Source organism: Lutjanus erythropterus, chromosome 2, assembly GCF_056507025.1.
Source record: "Lutjanus erythropterus isolate fLutEry1 chromosome 2, fLutEry1.hap2, whole genome shotgun sequence".
Lineage (NCBI taxonomy): Eukaryota > Metazoa > Chordata > Actinopteri > Lutjaniformes > Lutjanidae > Lutjanus > Lutjanus erythropterus.
The window spans coordinates 4,314,065-4,332,616 of NC_139318.1; the positions used below are offsets into that span (position 1 = coordinate 4,314,065).

Consider the following 18,552-nt stretch of genomic DNA (forward strand, 5'->3'; position numbering starts at 1 on the left):
TGTTTCTGCACACACACACCAAAATCACTAACAAGGTGCACCGTGTTTATGTGGTCACTGTGATGCTATGCAGAGATTGTGCTGTTTTCTGGAAATATGAAGTAATACCCTGACATTCTCAACAACTTGTGTCATTATTTTGACTTCAGAGTCCATTTTGGCAACATGTTTGGCATTTCTCATACAACTGTAATACATGTCCCTGCACAGACATGGTAGTCAACCCAGCAGACATCCAGTTCAACTGCTCTCTGTTCACCCCAGACTGGAGGAGTTCTCTGTTCCTCTGCCAACCAGTGGAGGACTAAAATAGTCTCAGTGTGTAGAGGCAGGCAGGCTGAACTCAGCACCCCAGAAATAATCTCAGGGGCAGAGTCCTGCTGCATCTTAGAGTTATGTTTCCATCTTGTGAAGGGAATATACAAAGATTTTGGTAGATTGTCTCATTGTATGAACTCCACTGTTCCGGTAAACGATGAGAATATGGAGCACAAAACACATCAGTGTTTGCCTGGTGAATCACAGCCTCTGGGAGAACAATGTTCTATCATATGGGACAAACAGTCACAGACTTTAAAACTGGATGTCATTAGGTATTTATGATGTTAATGTTGCAAGTTTTTTTTAGAACCTTTACAGTCCACACAAGAACAATAACTATAAAGATATCATTTTAAAAAATCATTGTAGCTCAAGTGGATGGCAGAGTCCACATCACAGCTATAACAACAACAACCACAGTGGTGGAGGATATGGTTGCAGTCACTTTCAGAGCGACTTGAAGAATAGAAACACTGGCAGCCAGTCAAATTCCATAAAATTTTGTGGTGTATATTAAATACTTTTATTATGACAGAAAAACAAGGAGCGCTGCACTGGATCAAAAAAGTGAGATGAAAATAAAGCAAACAATGAGTGTTCAGGAGAGGGAAAGATCAGAGGCATCAAATCCTTTATTAACTCAACTTACAGAGTCTTGTCAGGTCAAGCAAACATTTATATTCAGACTCCCTCAGATCTTTTCAGATTGCCAACTATTACTTTGCCAGGGTTCAGCTTTTGTTTTTTCATTCTCCTTGGTCAGGCCAGTGGGTCAGACATATACTTGCTACTTATTAGCAGCTTTCAAATTACAACACAGCCTTTAAATTAATTGTCATGTTTAAACTAGGGCTCCAACATCTATAAAATGTAGGAAAATAATGAAAGTTGTCCATCCCAGTTTGTCAGAGTCCAGGGTGAAGTATTTAAATGTCTTGTTTTCTCAGTCAAAAGATATTCACTTTAATGTGATAAAGAGAAAAACAGGAAATCTCCCTATATTAGAGGCTGAAAACAGTATTTGTGCATGGAAAAAATACTTTTATGAATAAATTAATAAAATAGTTAGATAGTTCAGTTCTCTTTTACCACTGGCCCATTATTTTCTCACTTTTAAAATGATGCTCATGGTAAACCAGAGTGTACTGTATTGTACTATGTGACTTACTTCACTTTTCTTTCCTATAATGTATTCAACCTGTTCCATCATTCATTTTTTGTGTATGTTTTGAGTTTTTTCCACTCAGGTACACCTCCAAGACAACAGACTAATAGACTCTACCTTTTTAAAGCTTATCACATTCAGCTTTTGATGACATGTTTTTTATTAACTCTTCAGTCATTTTGGAGATGGTTGTTTGTGATGGTGTTGAATTTTATTGAATTGTAGTGTAAGGTGTTAGTAATATTTGGTCCAAAGCCAATTATAACAGCAAGAGTGAACTTGGCACAATCTTCCTATTATGTGTCTTAGTGCTGTGATGGGAGACAGGAAGTAGTAAATTATCGCATCTCCTTTTCTAACAGAAGCTCAGTCTGCTTTAAAGGGGGTTTCCCTGCTGGCAGTAGAGGGGCCCCTCAATAGAAATGTGGACAACTTTCAGTCAGGATGAGCAGCCTGTGAGCATTTGGCTTGCGGAGCTCCTCTGAAGTGGCGTCGTACTCAACAGGCTGTCAGTTTGATTTCCAAGGTGCTGCGGGAAAAGGCAGGGGTCACAGCTGAGTCACGGTGGGGTCACGTATGGCGGTGTCTCTGTTGGTTCAGACGGAGGTCGACGTGAAGCTCGCTACAAATTAAGACACGAGGAATGTCCTGCCACAGACAGAAAATCAAAGAAAAGAAAAGGGATTGAATAGAACAACAGAGTGTGTGTATGTGTTGGGAAGCATAAACTCAGTTTAGGAAGGTGTTTGGCTTGTTGACCACAAAATAGTGTATTTGTTCTCTGTAATGATTTAGATTACTGATAACATGAAACAGTGGACTAATAGAAGCTCAGTGGAGCAGGGTGGTTGCAGCGAGGCCCCTTGATAGCTGCAGTTTACAGATCGTGAGCTCGCCTCCACACAGTTCGCTCTTTGTGTCAGTTTTTTTTTTCTCAATGGTGACTTGTGGTTGAGGCCCCCTGCACAAGCGCAAGTAGCACAATGACGGCCATTAACGTATTTTTACACGGTTACGTCACACAGAGCCAGCTCAACCCTGAGCCGCTCATCACGGTGGCCAGATATGGGAGCTCCACGCTCAGTGTTGTGCACTGTCATCGCTGACTGGCAGACACGTGCACTTCCTAACAGGGACACTCATTCAGGGTGATGTGGAGAAATCGGTCATAACAGCAGACAGTGTCAGTGTCAGTGTCACTCTCATTAATGGACACATTGTCAGTCTGTGTCCTCCTGACTGTAGACACCAACAATCAGCATTTAAATTCACACTTAACAGCAACCCTCAACTGTTCATCTAGTGTACTCTGAGCAGAGGTGGGAAGTAACTAAGTTCAAATACTATGTTACTGTACTGTAGATTTTTCATGTATATGTACTTTACTATTTATTTTTCTACGAACTTTTTACTATTCCTCCCAAAGTTTGCACACAAATATCTATACTTTCTACTCCTTACATTCGACAGAGGGTAACAAGATGAAAAATACGTAAAAGATGTAACAAGATAAAAGTGACATAAAAGACATAACAAGATGAAAACGATGTCAAAGACTCATCGAGATGAAAGCAACATCAAAGACATAACAAGACAAAAAAGACTTAAGATAAAAATGACGTAAAACGTAATGGGATTAAGAAAGAAAAAAGATGTAACAAGACGAAAAACAGACGGAGAGGGAGACTCAACCATGGAGAAAAGGTGAAGTTCAGCTAGCTTTGCACAGAAACAGTCTGTAGAAATGTCCTTCAGATGACGACTTTTTACTAGTCTATAGCTCTGAAATGTACTAAGTATATTAAGTATCAGTACTTCTACTTTTAGTCTCTTTTAAATAAAGTCAGAGGACAGAATGTATGTACTTTTGCTTCCTCTGACTTTGTGTCTAAAAGGAGATTATTAATTGAAGAATGTTCTTTCAGACAGAACCAACTGAACAAACTTTTTAAGAAAATAGAAACTGGACTTTTAGACCCAAATAACCTCACAAATCCAGACACTTGCTTTCTTTGCTGTGCTGCAGAGAAAACATCATCAGGACAACGTTGTTGTTTCTGTGTTTGCTTGCAGTTATTCATTCACACTCACACTAACTAAACTTAGCTCATTTATTTCCCTGCATTCTCTGTAATTTCCAGAACAGCTGTCCTGGCTCTAGTTTTGAGGCCTCACAGAGTCTACAGATGACACATAAGCCAGAATCATTTATTTACCTCCTCTGAAATGTGCTGATGCTTAACATAGTTTAACACTGTTTCAGGGTAAAATGTGCTCTGTGCTTGTTGTTGCACTCAGCAGTTTGTTTCCCAGCTGATTAAAGCAGCTCTCCGCTTTAGAACACAGTTTATCTCTGATGTTTTGTTCTCACAATAAATCATAGAGCTTCCTGTCTGTCCATCCAGCATTTCCTCGTGTGCCAAATAAACTGAACTTCTTATTTCATGTCTTTATCTGCATCTGTACTGACGTTCCAAGGCTTTGCTGGCATTACATGAAACAAACTTTATGGTCATAACTATATGGCAGACTGTATAAAATGGCCAAAAATGGGCACAGACATGAGTTATGTCAATCCAAAATCATGAGCATTAATGTGGTGTCACTAAAGGCTCCACTCCTCCATACAGTTCTACTCTAAATCACTAAACAATAACACAGTATTCTTTCCCAAAATAAGCACTTCAAACTGCTGGAAACAACAAAAAGAAAAGAAAATCTGAAATACTTTATTGATCCCCAGGGAGAAACTGTGTTACATTACAGCTGCTCCAATTCAAAACTAGTAATAGATATAAACATAGACAAATTATTAGAAATAATAATACAAAGTATGTAAAAAATATCTGCATTATGCTACAGTATCTCACAGAAATATATGCACAGGAAAAAAATAGAAAATAAGAAACATGTTATAATATGTATACTATAGCACTGTACATAAACAACAGTGTACATAAACAACTGCTGAAAATGAGATCTATAAACTAGTGTGTTAAAATGCAAGAATATTGTGTGTTTAACCGAGAAAATAATCAACAGATTAATCAGTGGTCAAAATAATTGTTAGTTGCAGCCCTGCAGTATTACTGCCAGCATAATTTATTAGTATTTATAGTATTGAGTGATATGACAATGTAATGCAGCCTTTAAAACCAGGAGAAGACTAAGCTCAAAATGCTATATCAGTATAAAATGATATCTAAAATCTAAGATCATATATAGTCCTAAATCACAATATATAATATATAGATATAATATCATTATATTTCCCAGCCTTAGTTAGACAGTTCAATAATTGCACAGATAACTGGGAAATTGTATACATGTCAAAACATTTGATTGATACATTTATCATTTTTTAACTTGGGATTTTAAATTAGCCACCGGAACTGACTGGCCTAATGAAGCTGTTACTGAAGAATGGAAGTTATAACTTTTAAATCTGGTCTCTGTCATTCAGGAGCTTTTTTAAAAAGTATTTTCAGAAATTTCTTTTTAATATATATATATATATATATACTTTATTTATTTATTTATTTATTTTTAAATAAGAGGTACCATGTAACTATGACATGTGACATGTTACTATGGTGATAACAAATAATGAAATAAACAAAACGGATAAGAATAAGATAAATGAATGAAAGGGAAAAAACACCCAAACCCTAGCCAGTATTATGTCAAAATCCCAATTCACTCCCAAATCCACACAGCATTCACTGACCTCCCTCTTCCACCTCACCACTTAAAGCAGTAAAACAAGTTTGATTATAAACCATCATGAAAAGATGGATTCCAAAAATTAAGAGGCTAGGGTGCAAGTTAACTAAACAATCAAAATGAATTTCATGAATAATTCATCAACAAGTTGTCAAAATAATTTGGTAAACAGTTGCTTGCTGATAGTACTGTTGATAAGAAAGGAAAAGAAAACAAAAAAAGGATGTGCTCCCCCTGTTTGGTTGTTGATTCCTCCTGATATCTAAATTTTCAGACATTACTGCAGATCAGAAATAATAACATCGACTGAAAGAAGGGTGAGCAATGTTCTTATCACATTCCCCTGAATGTCCATGTATTTCTTGTTTATACTCTGATAAGAAAATGTAATCTGATCTTTTGTTTTTAGTTTGACATGTTGACCTCCTCCTAGTGTTGTTGTCCTCAGGCCCCCGGGAGATAAACATGGAGTGCAGTGATTGGCTAATTGCAGCTACTGGGAATAACAAGAGGACTAAATGAGGTTAAGCTGGTTTTGAAGACACAGGAGCCAGTGTGATTTTAGGGGGGAGTGTAATTTGCTGAAACCTCAGCGGTCTTATAAACTGTTGCTTGAAGACACGGATACTGAGCAGTCAGGATTCCATCTCTAAATGTTTGTTTTGTTGAGGTCAGCTCAGTGCGTGATGCTGGAAGAAAGAGGGGTTTGTGCAGCGAGCATTCAATGACTCTTCTGCAACTTTCAGTTTAACTTTTTCTATTATCTTTCCCACTCCCACTGTGTGTGTGTTTTATTTTATTGGACATATTTTGTGTCATTTGGCACATTTTGATATAATTCAGTATTATTATTGCCTTTCTCACTAACAGAAACCCCTGGTGCGTTTCCTCTGAAATTCTTTTACTTGTTTAAAGAGAAGAATGTCTTTTAGTCGTCACTTGTGTAGTTTCAGTATGTCCCTGTAGTCTGGATGGACGTGGACGGGTATTAAACCCTGTACAGTGTGTCTTTGAGGAGCTGTGGGATCAAAGACCATCAGACTGCATAGCTGACCTCCACATACCTGGAGGAAGGGATTAGCCTGGCATCAGGGATCCATCCTGGCACATCACAGGCCAGATTGGGGGATCCACACCTCCTTCCTGACCTGTGTTGGATTTTCCCATTAGTATGATTGCTGTCTTTGTTCCAGCAGAGTTCCCCTCATATCTCACTAATGACATTAGATGGACTGAAGCTGATGTTCAGGCTCCTGTAAATAACATCTAAAGGCTGATGTGGAGCAGTTGGTCAGGCTGCCCTTTCCTATTAACTCACATTACAGCAGCTCTGCGCTTTAACAGCCAGCACGATGTCTGCCTGCTCACAGAGGCCTCCTAATGTTGTTTGGTTGGTAGTTGGCTCCAACTATCTGTCAGGCCTGTGTCCGTCTCACCATCCTGTGGTGCAGGATTTCTTATTTGGACATATTTCTTTTGCCACTTCAGTTTGGTTCTGTTTTTTGTGGTTGCGTGTCAAAGCACATCTGTGTGTTGGCACCAATTATCTGGATTTGTCTTTTTGTGCTGTCAAATCTTTGTCCCATCATCATGTTGGTGCAGAATTCCTAAACTTGATACACTGTAGATCCTTCATCAGTGTTGTTCCTTACATTAAGAGTTAAAGGGAGTCTGTTTCAAGCTCTTCAGGGGTACTGCTCAATATGTGAAAAAGTGGTATAAAGCCTTTAGTGTGTCCAGAGGGAGCTGTATAAAGTCTGATGGATAACCTCAAGTAATGTCACTGGAGTCAGTGTCAGCTGACTAAAGTTTGAAAATGTGGGGAGTGGAGCAGGGACATTAATTTAGACCAGGGGTGGGCAATTATTTTTCATGGGGTGCCGCTTGAGAAATTGATCAGGTTGCCCTGGGCCAGACACAAATGATATAAGGTCCTAATAATGGACAGATCTCTGAAAATGGACTGGTCAGAAGTGTTCTATAAAGGGAACTTCTACTGTTGGTCACCCCTTCTGAACTGTGAGCTAATACTTGGTTGGTTGGTGTCCAAAACTTGACATTTTCAAAATACCATGCATGCTGCAAACTGGTTACAATGATAGTAACAGCAAAAGTAGTATTTTAAGTATTTTTGGTATTTCCATGATGGCCTTGCAGGTTCACATGAAACCTTTAAGTGTGTTGCATCTGGCCCCCACGCCACATTTTGCCCAGGTCTGATTTAGACCCTGGTCCCTGCAGTGAAACACACTGAGTTCCTCCAAAGGTTCCTAGTTCCCTCAGAAAGTTCCTGCTGTGAAGCGGCTTAATATGATTATATAATGGAGTTTTTAGGATTTGTCATCCCTGTTAGCTGAAAAGTTAAAGCTAACTTCTGGCATTGTTGGCTGCTAGTAGCACTATGGAGCAGAGTTTTTGTGAACGGGTCTCTGTTTTGTTAGTTCATGTACACACACACATAGACGCAGGTGATGCAGTGCACATTCCTGCCAATGTATCCCACTATTCTACTGTCTACAGGTGGTGCAGTGAAGGAGACTGCCAGCAAGTAAACACTGATGTAAACTAGAGTTTCAATGATGCCAGAATTTTCTACTTTCTTGCTACTTTTTCTGCTACTTTTCTACTTTGTCAATACCACGGCTAAAATGGAAAAATAGGCTTTGGCACAAAAAAAAAAGGATTTTTTTTTTCTTATCAACCAGCACACCATCTGACAGAAGAAAGTCACTGAACACGGTCTGGTTTTGCTGCAAGCCAGATTTCAGGAAGGACAGTAAAGACTGAACTGAACTGAGGTCTTGAATGAGAATTTTTTTTAGAGCTTCTGTACTTTCAACACTATTAAATGTTCGCATTGTGTTGCTTTAAAATAAGTGGTATTGAAAAAAGTAGTGATGCCTCTAACCTTAAACAATGTAGGTTTTGAATAAAAAACGGAAAATGTTTAATAATGAAGGAAATGCATTCAGTGTGTTTGTTAAAGCTCGATGATAAACACTGGAGGTGAACACAACTTTGTTAGGAAAATTAACAAGCATCAAAGTTCATTCTTCACCATGGAAATAATAATGTGACAAAAAACAATCCCAACTTAAGGTCCACTTTCTAGATTTTTCTGGAGCTTTCTGTTGTATAATCCTTAAATTATTATTACAGCCTGTGTGGTTACAGTCTCTCAGGTCTGCCATAACAGTGTCATGAAAATTGCAAGAAGGAAAACTAATTAAACCGTCTATTTTTACGTTCTCATTTAAAATGAACGTTTAATGTAATGACAACATTCTTGTTTGTGTTTGTTCAGGTGTTCCTGGGCCCAAACGGCGAGGTGGAGGAGTACTCCGTCATCTCCATTCAGCAGAACGCAGCCATCAGTTCAGACCTCATCCTGGACCAGAAAGAGGAGCATCTCTTCATCATGACTCACAACATGGTATACACACACACACACACACACACACAGATGCAGAATACTGTAACTGCCCTCTTGTAGCCTCATTTCATGCTCTTCTTACTAAACGCGTCCTCCTTGCGTCGTGGTAATAAAGCTAAAGAGAAATCATTTAGATTCCGTTGTTTCTGCCCCAATTCTCTCTTCTAGAAAGTCAGCCGGTCGTTAGGATTATTCTAATGACCATATTTTCATTTTGCATTGTTCTGCTGGGATATTTGGGCCACCTATTCTTTTTTTAATCAGATTTCTGGGAGCTTAGTGTGCACGGTTTGCACGACTGACTGTGATTGTGTTGTCCTGCTTCCAGCTGCAGAAGAGGCCGGTGGCTGAATGCCAGCAGCACCCAGACTGCCACTCCTGTCTGCTGGCCCACGACCCCTACTGTGGCTGGTGTGTCCTGGAGGGAAGGTGAGACAAACTCCAGCCCTGGACGTGTCCTAATGTAGCCTCTGACTAAGTGAAGCTGAAAATTAAAGTCTGTGCTGTAAAATAGTCTACTTCATCTAACACAAAAAGCTAATTTATTAAAGTGTAGCTGCTAACACTCTCACAGTGATGAGGCTAACATGCTGATGTTATGGAGTTTACCACGATCACTGTGTCATTAGTGTTGCAAGTGTTAAAAAAACATCCGTAGGGGACCATAAATGTGTGTGTTAATGTGTGTTTCTTGGAAATCCGTTCAATATTTGTTGAGATATTTTGTTTTTTACCAAAATGGTGGACCAACTGACGCTGCATGGTGAGAAATATGAACTGTCAGCTGGTTACAGTAGTTATTTATGAGGGATTTCTTTATTTTCTCAGTTTTGCGTCAATCTCATTTGAATGTATGTTTACATTTATTGAACATTAGACACACATGAGCAACTTGAAGACATGCCTTTTGTTTAACTATGGCATCTGCATTATTTAAAAGTCAAATATTCAGTATTATGACAGAAAAAGACACTGAATAATAGTAACCAGACAAACAATGATTAACTTTTATTGTGAATGCTAAAACCAGTTTATGTAACTTTTGCTGAATAGCAGAGACTGTTTCCTCAAATAACAATTAAATGATAATGCTAAATGCTTAAACGTAACATAAAAAGGTGTACAATAGTTATGCCTGGTAATCTATTATGATGGGCACCACTACACACTAGTTACTAGTAGTACACACACACACACACACACACACACACACACACAAGATCATTTGACTTGATATCAAGCACAGTTTGATTTGGTTTTGAGATTTAAACTTCTTCATTTCTTTTTTTTAGCACTGATGGCCATGCCACTGTTAAACTAGTCTTGATTTGTAAAGATTAACAGATTATTGGTTTTCCACCCTGACAGCAGTCATTTACATTTTCAGATTCTGCTTTACAAAGATATATGTCTACATGATATCAGGTGTGATATAACGGCTGGTAAACTACGCTGTGTCATCTTGGAAGTGTGGACACACAAATACTGGGAGAATTGTGATGCTGACTTTGATTTGATTTAGCTGATTATGTTGATTTAATATTGAAATTGTGGCTCCCCTGTTGTTGATCAACTGCTGAGAGCAGTGTTGGTGCTGATGCCAGCCAGAGTGCTGCATTGGTGGGAGGAGGGTGTTGTCTGTGGGCTGGCGACTGTTAACAAAAAGCCCAAAGTAATCTAATTGAGGGAGCTCTGCTACTTTCTCCACATGTTCTTTTCTCTCATCACTTACAGCTGTTTTGATGTTTGAAAGGCATAAAAGCTCACTCAGCTTACACATGAGCTCAGCTTGTTGGCTTTTTGCTTAAACTAGCTACTGTATATTAGAGCGTGTTGTCACATGATCGAATAGAAACTTGACATCGGACACCATCAACGTAGTATTAAATTAGTAATTACATTGAATAGTTTTTGATAGATTATCTATAGTTTTCAAACATGTAATTTAGTTACAGACTGTGACTGATTGTTTAACCCCCCCCCCCAAAAAAAAAAAAAAAAAAAGAAGGAAAAAAACAAAAAAAATTCATGAATGAGATGGTTTCCCTCTTCAGGTTATTCATATCAAATGGGGCCAATTTTAATTTAACATGAGTTCTTCTTAGAATGCGGTCGAATTTCCGAGGTGTCAATCTGAATCACATGAAAGAGCTCCACACAACATATTGTTGGAGGACCCCAGTTCACACCACACTGCCTGCACTGTCTGTATTTCTGCCCCGGGTAGCACAACAGTAGAATGAGTAGAAACAATTCAAGTCACAATTCCTGAATCAATTTTTGAATTCCTGAATTGATTTTGTATTTATATAAATAAGTAGTGCTGAGTCCGTTAGCTAGATGCTAACATAATGGGAATTCCCATTGATTCACTGATGGAAATTAGCATTGAGATCATGATAGTATTAACATAGCAAACTCATTCTTTTTACATAACATGCTTAACATATAAAGACATGTGCTTAGACTCTCAGCTTATATCTCTTCTGATCTTTGAACAAAGCAATAGTTTACCATTGTATATTCCAGTATAAAATCAGTATAGCAATGATGCTGCTGAAATAAAACTCAGAAAGACTGACTGACATGTGATGTGCATTGTTTTTGGGAAGATCAGCCATGACACACAGTCTCTAGAAGTGTGTGATTCATTTTTTCACAAAGTGTAATGTCAAAAAAGCAAACAAAAGTCACAATAAATCCTTATATCGAATCGTGGTACATAGTGAATCGGTACTCAAGTATAGTGATTCTATCTTCCCAGCTCTAAAAGTCAGTGAACTGACTCAGTCATGTCAGTTACTCAACAATCTGTCTGAGGCTTGCTAACATTAGCTGATATTAGCTACTAAAAGCTGCTGGTCAGAAGAGACCAAGTAAAACTTTAGAGACTCTGCTTTTATTGCTTATGTGTTTGACTGTTCATTTGTAAGATGAAGACTGTTTCATTTTCTTTTGGAGGAGGAAAAAAGAAAAGTTTAGCTTTAATCACATTTAATGTGCTCTTAACTAAAGTCTGTATTGACTGCCTGTCATTCTCTTGCTTATGTAAGAATGCAAAATACATTATTAATGAGCTACTCGTGCTCGTTATTCCTGCTGTGAGATGTTTTGTTTAATTTAGATTCATACAGGTAGAGTTCAAAGACTTGTAGCGAAAACTAAAGTTGAGTGCTGACGTGCAAAGTTATCAGCAGGCGAGAAATCTGCTGGCACCCCTGTTAGTTTTTGAAGTGTTTTTGCCAAGTCATGTTAAAAAAAGAAAAAAAAAACTGAGTCTGGTGGGATTGTGTCTGAGTCTGATGAAAGAAATCCACCTCTCCATCCCATCTGTGTCTCCTCCCCTCTCCTCGGAGCTCTGCTTCACCACCTGGCCTCCTCCCACCTCCCTCTCTCCGCCATGTTTCCCTCTCTGCTCCCCACTTTCCATCTTTACTCCTTTCATTTTCTTCCTCATTTTATAACACTTCTGTTTTTTACATTTTACTTGTTTGTCTCCTTTAGTTCTCATATATCTTTTTCAACTTTTTTTCCACACATCCCTTACATTAAGATAGTTTTCAGTCCAGCTGGGTTGGAAACTATTTAGGAAAACATCCAGGAAGGAATAGTGTGCAGTTTTACAATCGCAGTCTGATTTATGGATTTGCAGTATATACTGAAGGTCATTTTCATGCTTTGTGTTTCAAGCTCTATAAAACACCCACATAAACTTGGAGATGGACAGGCTGACTTGAGTTCACAACACACTGAGCATATTGTGCATGATGTAACAGGGCTGTCTTGGTCTTTTCCCTGCAGGTGTGTGCTTCAGTCAGAGTGTGCTCGTGGGAAGCAGCCGGGTCAGTGGCTGTGGAGCTTCGACATGGAGCAGCAGTGTCTGACTGTCCAGGACCTGAACCCCTCCAACGTCAGCAGGGAGGAGAGCAAGACGGTAAGACTGCAGCACAGTTACATAAAGTGGAGGAAAACAAAACTTTTGACGTACCTGTCTATGCACATCCCTACAGAGGATTAAAGGGAAGATGAGGAAACATCTTTGTTGATTTCTGTTGACTGTGGATTAAAAAATCCTCAGGCCCACATATCGCCTCGCCATAACTCCCAGAATTCCTTATCGGAGGGGCTCAGAGATTTACTGTATGCTGGCTGGGGGTACTGTGTGTGTGTGTGTGTGTGTGTGTGTGTGTGTGTGTGTGTGTGTGTGTGTGTGTGTGTGTGTGTGTGTGCTTGTGTGTTTGTGAAGTGTCAGGGTGTCAAGAGGAGATAATGATCAGAGACCTGTCCTGACAAGTCCCGGTGCAAGACAAAAGCACAATATCAGTCATCTGTGTGGAAGATGGTGCCTGTGGATAGCAGGAGAGCAAAGTATACACAACATACACACAGTGTTAGGTCACAGGAGAGGAAGGCTTAAAGGGACGGTTCACGCAAAAATGAAAGTCCTGTCATTATCTACTCACTGACTTGAAGGTGAAGGTTGGGTTTAGTTTTTTAGTTCACAAAACACTGAGATTCCACAACAGTGTTGCAGAATCCCCCAAACAGTGTAAGTGACCAGTTTTTAAATCTAAAACAACAACAACAACAAAAAACATAAATTGCCTCCATACTGTTCATTTGGTGTAATCCAAGTCTCCTAGAGCCCCAGAATGCCAAGTTGACTCTAATGATGTCATTTACACCATGTTCACTATAGATCTTTAGTTCAGAGCCACATTGACACCATCTGAACTGTGTGTGTGTGCTGTGACAGTGTGCAAAGAGTGTGTCAGGGTTTGGATGACACCAGACGAGCAGTTTGGAGGCTTTTTGTGTGTTTTTTTTCCCAGTTCTTTTTTCCATTTGAAAACTTACAATTTATTTTACTTATTTGGGAAATTCTGCAATGCCTTTTTTTCTGTCTAACTCCAGCAGTGTTTTGTAGACTAAAAAACTAAACCCAACCTTCAGTCAGCATAAGGGTGTAGAAAATGGCTCAGTTTTCAATTTGGGTGAACTATCCCTTTAAGGACATTTAGTCTTTTAAGCTGAAATGTCTGTATACATCTAAATAAACCTGGTGGGTGTAAATTACAACTCCAGCTCCAAAGTGGGGGAAGCTGTTTAAAACACAAATAAATCCTTTTCAACTTGTGTTCATTTAAATACAGTACAAAGACAAGATATTAATGTTCAAACTGATTAACATGATTGTTTTTTGTAAATATACACTTATTCTGAATTTGAGCGTGTTTACCACTGTGATACATCAGCTTGTCTTTTAACAACACTCAGTCAGTGTTTGGGAACTGAGGACACTAATTATTTAGGTTTTAAAGTTAAATTTTTTTCTCCTTCTTACTTGATATACAACTTCAGCTGCTCAACAGTCTGGGTTCTCTGTTGTTATATTTTGTTCTTCATAGTACGCCACACATTTTCAATGGGAGACAGGTCTGGACTGCAGGCAGGTCAGTCTAGGACCTGAACTCTTTCACTACGAAGACACGCTGTTACAACATGTGCAGGATGCATCTTGGGATTGTCTTGCTGAAATAAGGAGGGACATCTGTGAAAAAGACGTTGTCTGGATGACAGATGCATAGATTTCTCTTGATTCTCTGAAACTTGTAATGATATTATGATTTTAGATGGTGAAATGCTTGAATTCCATGTAATTGTGCATTGAGAAATCATTGTTCATAAACTGTTGGACTATTTGCCAACACAGTTTATACAGCTTTTAATTGTACACTTGCTTTAATGTTTCAAATGTTAATAATTCATAGAAGAATAATTTCTCAATGAGTGTTATGCTCTGGGAATTTTCTTCATTGCTCCATTTAAACTATAGTTTAGATTTCTCTTTGGAATAAAGTGTGTGGTAAAAAGCTCACACAGGAAGTGATGAGTTTGTTTTGAATTAAGTGAACCACAGAGTTTTGGCACCAGTACCAAAATGAACAAGCACCCTACAAAGATGTTCTCTATATAAAATCAAACAAAATAGGCAAACTACTGATTTAAATAAGGAATTATTTGATCAAAGAATAAGTAAATAAGTCAACAAACCAGACCAGACCAGTGCTAGTAACTTGACAGCACATTTCTGTCTAGAACATATTGATGTTTGAGTCTCAGCTCTGACATGAACACTAACAACCACCGCTGCTGAACAGACAATCCAAGAAACATCACTTACACAAACATCATCATCCAGAAAATCCAAGGACACACATCACTGTGGAGGTCACACTGCTTGACTGACTGATGATATCTGGGAGCTGCAGTGCAGAAACAGCCCATGAATGAGAAGAAGAGCGGTACAGCCAAAGTAAAAATACCAAACTATAATAAATAGTCAAGGAGTTTGATCAGCATGATTCATGCTCCTGGAGCAGGGGAATCTAATTTAGTTTTCAAATCGAATTATTTCACATTGACATTTACAAGTGAGCGGATCAGATTTATGTGTTCAGACAGTTTAATCACTTACTGTCATTATGACCTTCACTGTCCTCTACGACGGCACAGGTGAGGACTCAGTAATGCAGAAATTTCTGTCCAATAACTCCACCTGCTGCATGCGTGCTCTTATTCTGTTTCTATACAGTGTTTTTCCATGCTTCAGTCTGCTGCTGGATGCTGGTTGTCTTCTGGCCCAGGAAAGACTGGGTCAAGTAGCAGCATTTTAATATCACATCACAACAGCACAACAGAAAATACATTACATAATAAAATACAGTACCTCAGCAAGGCAACAATATTTAGCCATGTGGTTCTTAGTTAATTGAAGCAACTGCAGCTAGTGGTGACTAAATCCATTATTCTTTGGTTAAAATCATTCAAAGAGACAAGGGTCTCAAGACTGAGAACTATGTATTTCTGAATAGTGGAGTTAGACCATTAAAGTGTTGGTCATGATTTCTGTGTGCAGGATTTTTTGGACGGACCTGAAACATGGCTTGGTAACGCAACAAAGCTATTGTCCTCTTAACGCTATATAAGCCCCACCCGCCCCCAAACAGTCAATCACAAATGTACCTTCAGCAACTCTTTCAGTCCAAATCAGATGGTCATTACTACTCACTTCAGTTCCAACAACCACACCATGAAGAGAAAAAATACCTTCCTGTCGCAGACTGAGAAAATTAGAGAGTTTATGGGTCACCATCCTCTGGCTCTGGTTGCTCAAGAATGTCTGTATAAATCCAATAAAACTGCTAGATGGAGCATTTGTCACTCAGGTCGTAGTGGTGTCCGACACTGAGACAGCAGAGCCAACACACCCCCCGAGCATTTCAGTGCAGAGAAAATTGCTCATTTTTTCATGATTTTGAGATCTAATTTTATATATTTGGCATTTTTTAATCATCACTAGTCATTAGTCATCACCTGTACCAGAGTTGTACCCTCTGGAAAGGGAAGGATGTCCATCCTACCATGCTGTATAAGGTGCAGCCATGGGTCCTGAAAGGGAGTCAAGTTTGGACAAGGTGGACTGAAAGGCAAACCTGTAAACAGTATCACCTAAATCAATCAGAGGCAGAAAAAGATCAGCGGTTTCTAGATGACATGGAAAAACAGGACTTTTGTTTGCACAGAAAGCCCAGTTTGACTTTTAATGTCTTTGCAAGACAATCAATATGGTGTTTAAAATTTAGACTTTTGTCCAGTCAAATTCCCATTTGTAATTATCAGCAGACTGAATAGAGACACAATTAAGAGTATTGATAGAGAGGGTCTGAACCTTTGTGTGCTCAGGGTGGAAAATAAAGTCCTGTTTTTCATTTTGGTTGAGTTCAAAACATCCAATAAGGCATGCTGCAGGGTTTTAAAATCAGTCTGTGCATATCTTTGCGGTAGAGACACAAGACTACATGACTTTGTCATCTACATACAGATGGTACTTTCAGTATTTGAAATTATGACAGATATTATTAATATAAACTAGCTAACTAACGGGTGGTCTGTAGTCTGTAGTATCAATATTTGATGTCAAATTACCTTGTAAAAGGACAGAAAGAAACTGCATTGTAGCACATAGTGGTTTAGATGTGGGTGATGTCTAATCTGCGAACATGGATGCCATATGGACTTCTAAACGGTCCTTTTATATAGTGCCTCTATCCAAAGTGCTTTCCAAGGTTGCTGTCAATCATTTGTCCATTTTCATGCACACACTCATACACTAATAGCAGCAAGCTTCCACACAGGGTGTTTGTAGGGTTCAGTGTCTTGCCCAGAGACACTTCAACATATGGACAGAAGTAGCTGGGGATCGAACCGCCAACCTTATGATCAGCAGACCTGCTGTATCTGTCTGAAGTCATCTTCCAGCAGTTTGAATCATATTCTATCTTTCCACAGGTGTCTCTGTCAGTCCCAGGACTCCCAGTGTTGGAGAAAGATGAGTCCTACTCCTGCTTCTTCCAGGATAGCCACAGTCCTGCCATCATCACCGAGAGCGGGGTCACCTGCCACTCTCCCGACCCCAGCCAAGTACCCATGGTGCCTCCAGGACAGGGTGAGTGTGTGGTAACCCCAGACCCGACTCTTTGTTGTTCCTGCAACAAAGCTGATGAAGCAAGAGTTTAATTACTGGTTTGAACTTTTCAACTTCAGGTCCAGAGGATTTGGCTCCATTCTGTAATGAGATTAATCTTTGTGCATGTGTGTGTTTCTGTATGTGTGTGATTGAATGGCACACATACCGTACATATACACTTCCCTCCCTGTGCTCATGAATGTAGGCTAACACAATCCATTTTTTGTAAGCCATCTTACACAGCAGGATATAATCTGTATTTTAAAGCATAAATCTATTTCATCTAGTGATTCTATGCTGTGATATGTGATTTGTTTTGTTTGGTTTGCCTGATTGTTTTGCGTGCTGAGAGCAGCTTGTTTGTTACAGTTAGTTCATGGCAATGATTAAAAGGGCTTGTACAGAAAATTTTAAGCTTCTACAGAGGTCACACTCACCCAAACATTCACATGATTTGTATGTGTTTGTGTGTATCTCTCTCTCGCTCATACACTTGCACACACACACACACACACACACACACATGCTGGTTCCCATGCCTGCATTCCTGAAACTCACAGCTTGTTGTAGTTCTCAGGGTGCAGAGCTCAGGCAGAATCAGCCTGGGGGGGTTTACTCAGATACGGACACACAGGCTGTATTTAAGGATCTAGCCGTGGCTTACCTTTACTTAAAGAGGGTTAGTGGCAGCGCTCACTTAATAAAAGACAGAGCCGAGGGCCTGTGAGGGCAACTGTTGCCTTTTAAGTTGGAAAATCAGATTCTCTCCTCATTGCTGCCTGTTAAACAAAACTTCTGGAGTGGACTTCATCATACAGTTTTACTTTCAATCCAGAACATATTGTCTCATATCTTTGCATCTTAAGTGACTAATGGTGACAATAATTTTTGTAACTGGTCCAATATTGAGTGAATTGTCAAAGTATATCACTGAAAGGTGTTTGTTTTTGCCACTGACACGTTTAGATTGTTGTTCTAAGTGTCTGACAACATGAAGGAAAGGATCCCTACAGAGACATTTTGTTTCAGAAACAGCTGATTAATGCTCTCTCCAAAGCCACCAGACACCACCTACAGAAACAGTCATTTTATCGTTGTAAAGGACTTTTCAGTCAAACTCATCAGAAACAAAATAAAACTCATCAAAATCATCATGTTTCATCTTTCTACTTTTCCAACTATCTCCAACTCTGGTCTCCTTAAATCACTCGGTTAGATGTGAAAATATTCTGGCTCTACACTCCGGTTCTCCTCTCCTGCTTCTCTCATGTCTGACCTCCCTCTTGCTCCTCCCCAGATATTTTCACATCTAACTCTGTGAATTAAAGGTTTTGTTTTTACTAAATCAGAGTTAGTGATTGTTTGACCAGTGAAAAGACA

The 18,552-nt window shown here is 39.1% G+C and overlaps 1 protein-coding gene across 1 annotated transcript in view; it reads left to right on the forward strand.

Moving 5' to 3' along the window:
- Positions 1 to 18,552, forward strand: part of plxnb1b (plexin b1b) — a 159,706-nt gene that overhangs the window by 106,580 nt on the left and 34,574 nt on the right. The window contains exons 7-10 of the mRNA XM_084726514.1: positions 8,514 to 8,642; positions 8,971 to 9,071; positions 12,444 to 12,576; positions 16,995 to 17,151. Coding sequence (XP_084582640.1) covers positions 8,514 to 8,642; positions 8,971 to 9,071; positions 12,444 to 12,576; positions 16,995 to 17,151 — 520 coding nt within the window. The remainder of the gene's footprint in view (positions 1 to 8,513; positions 8,643 to 8,970; positions 9,072 to 12,443; positions 12,577 to 16,994; positions 17,152 to 18,552) is intronic.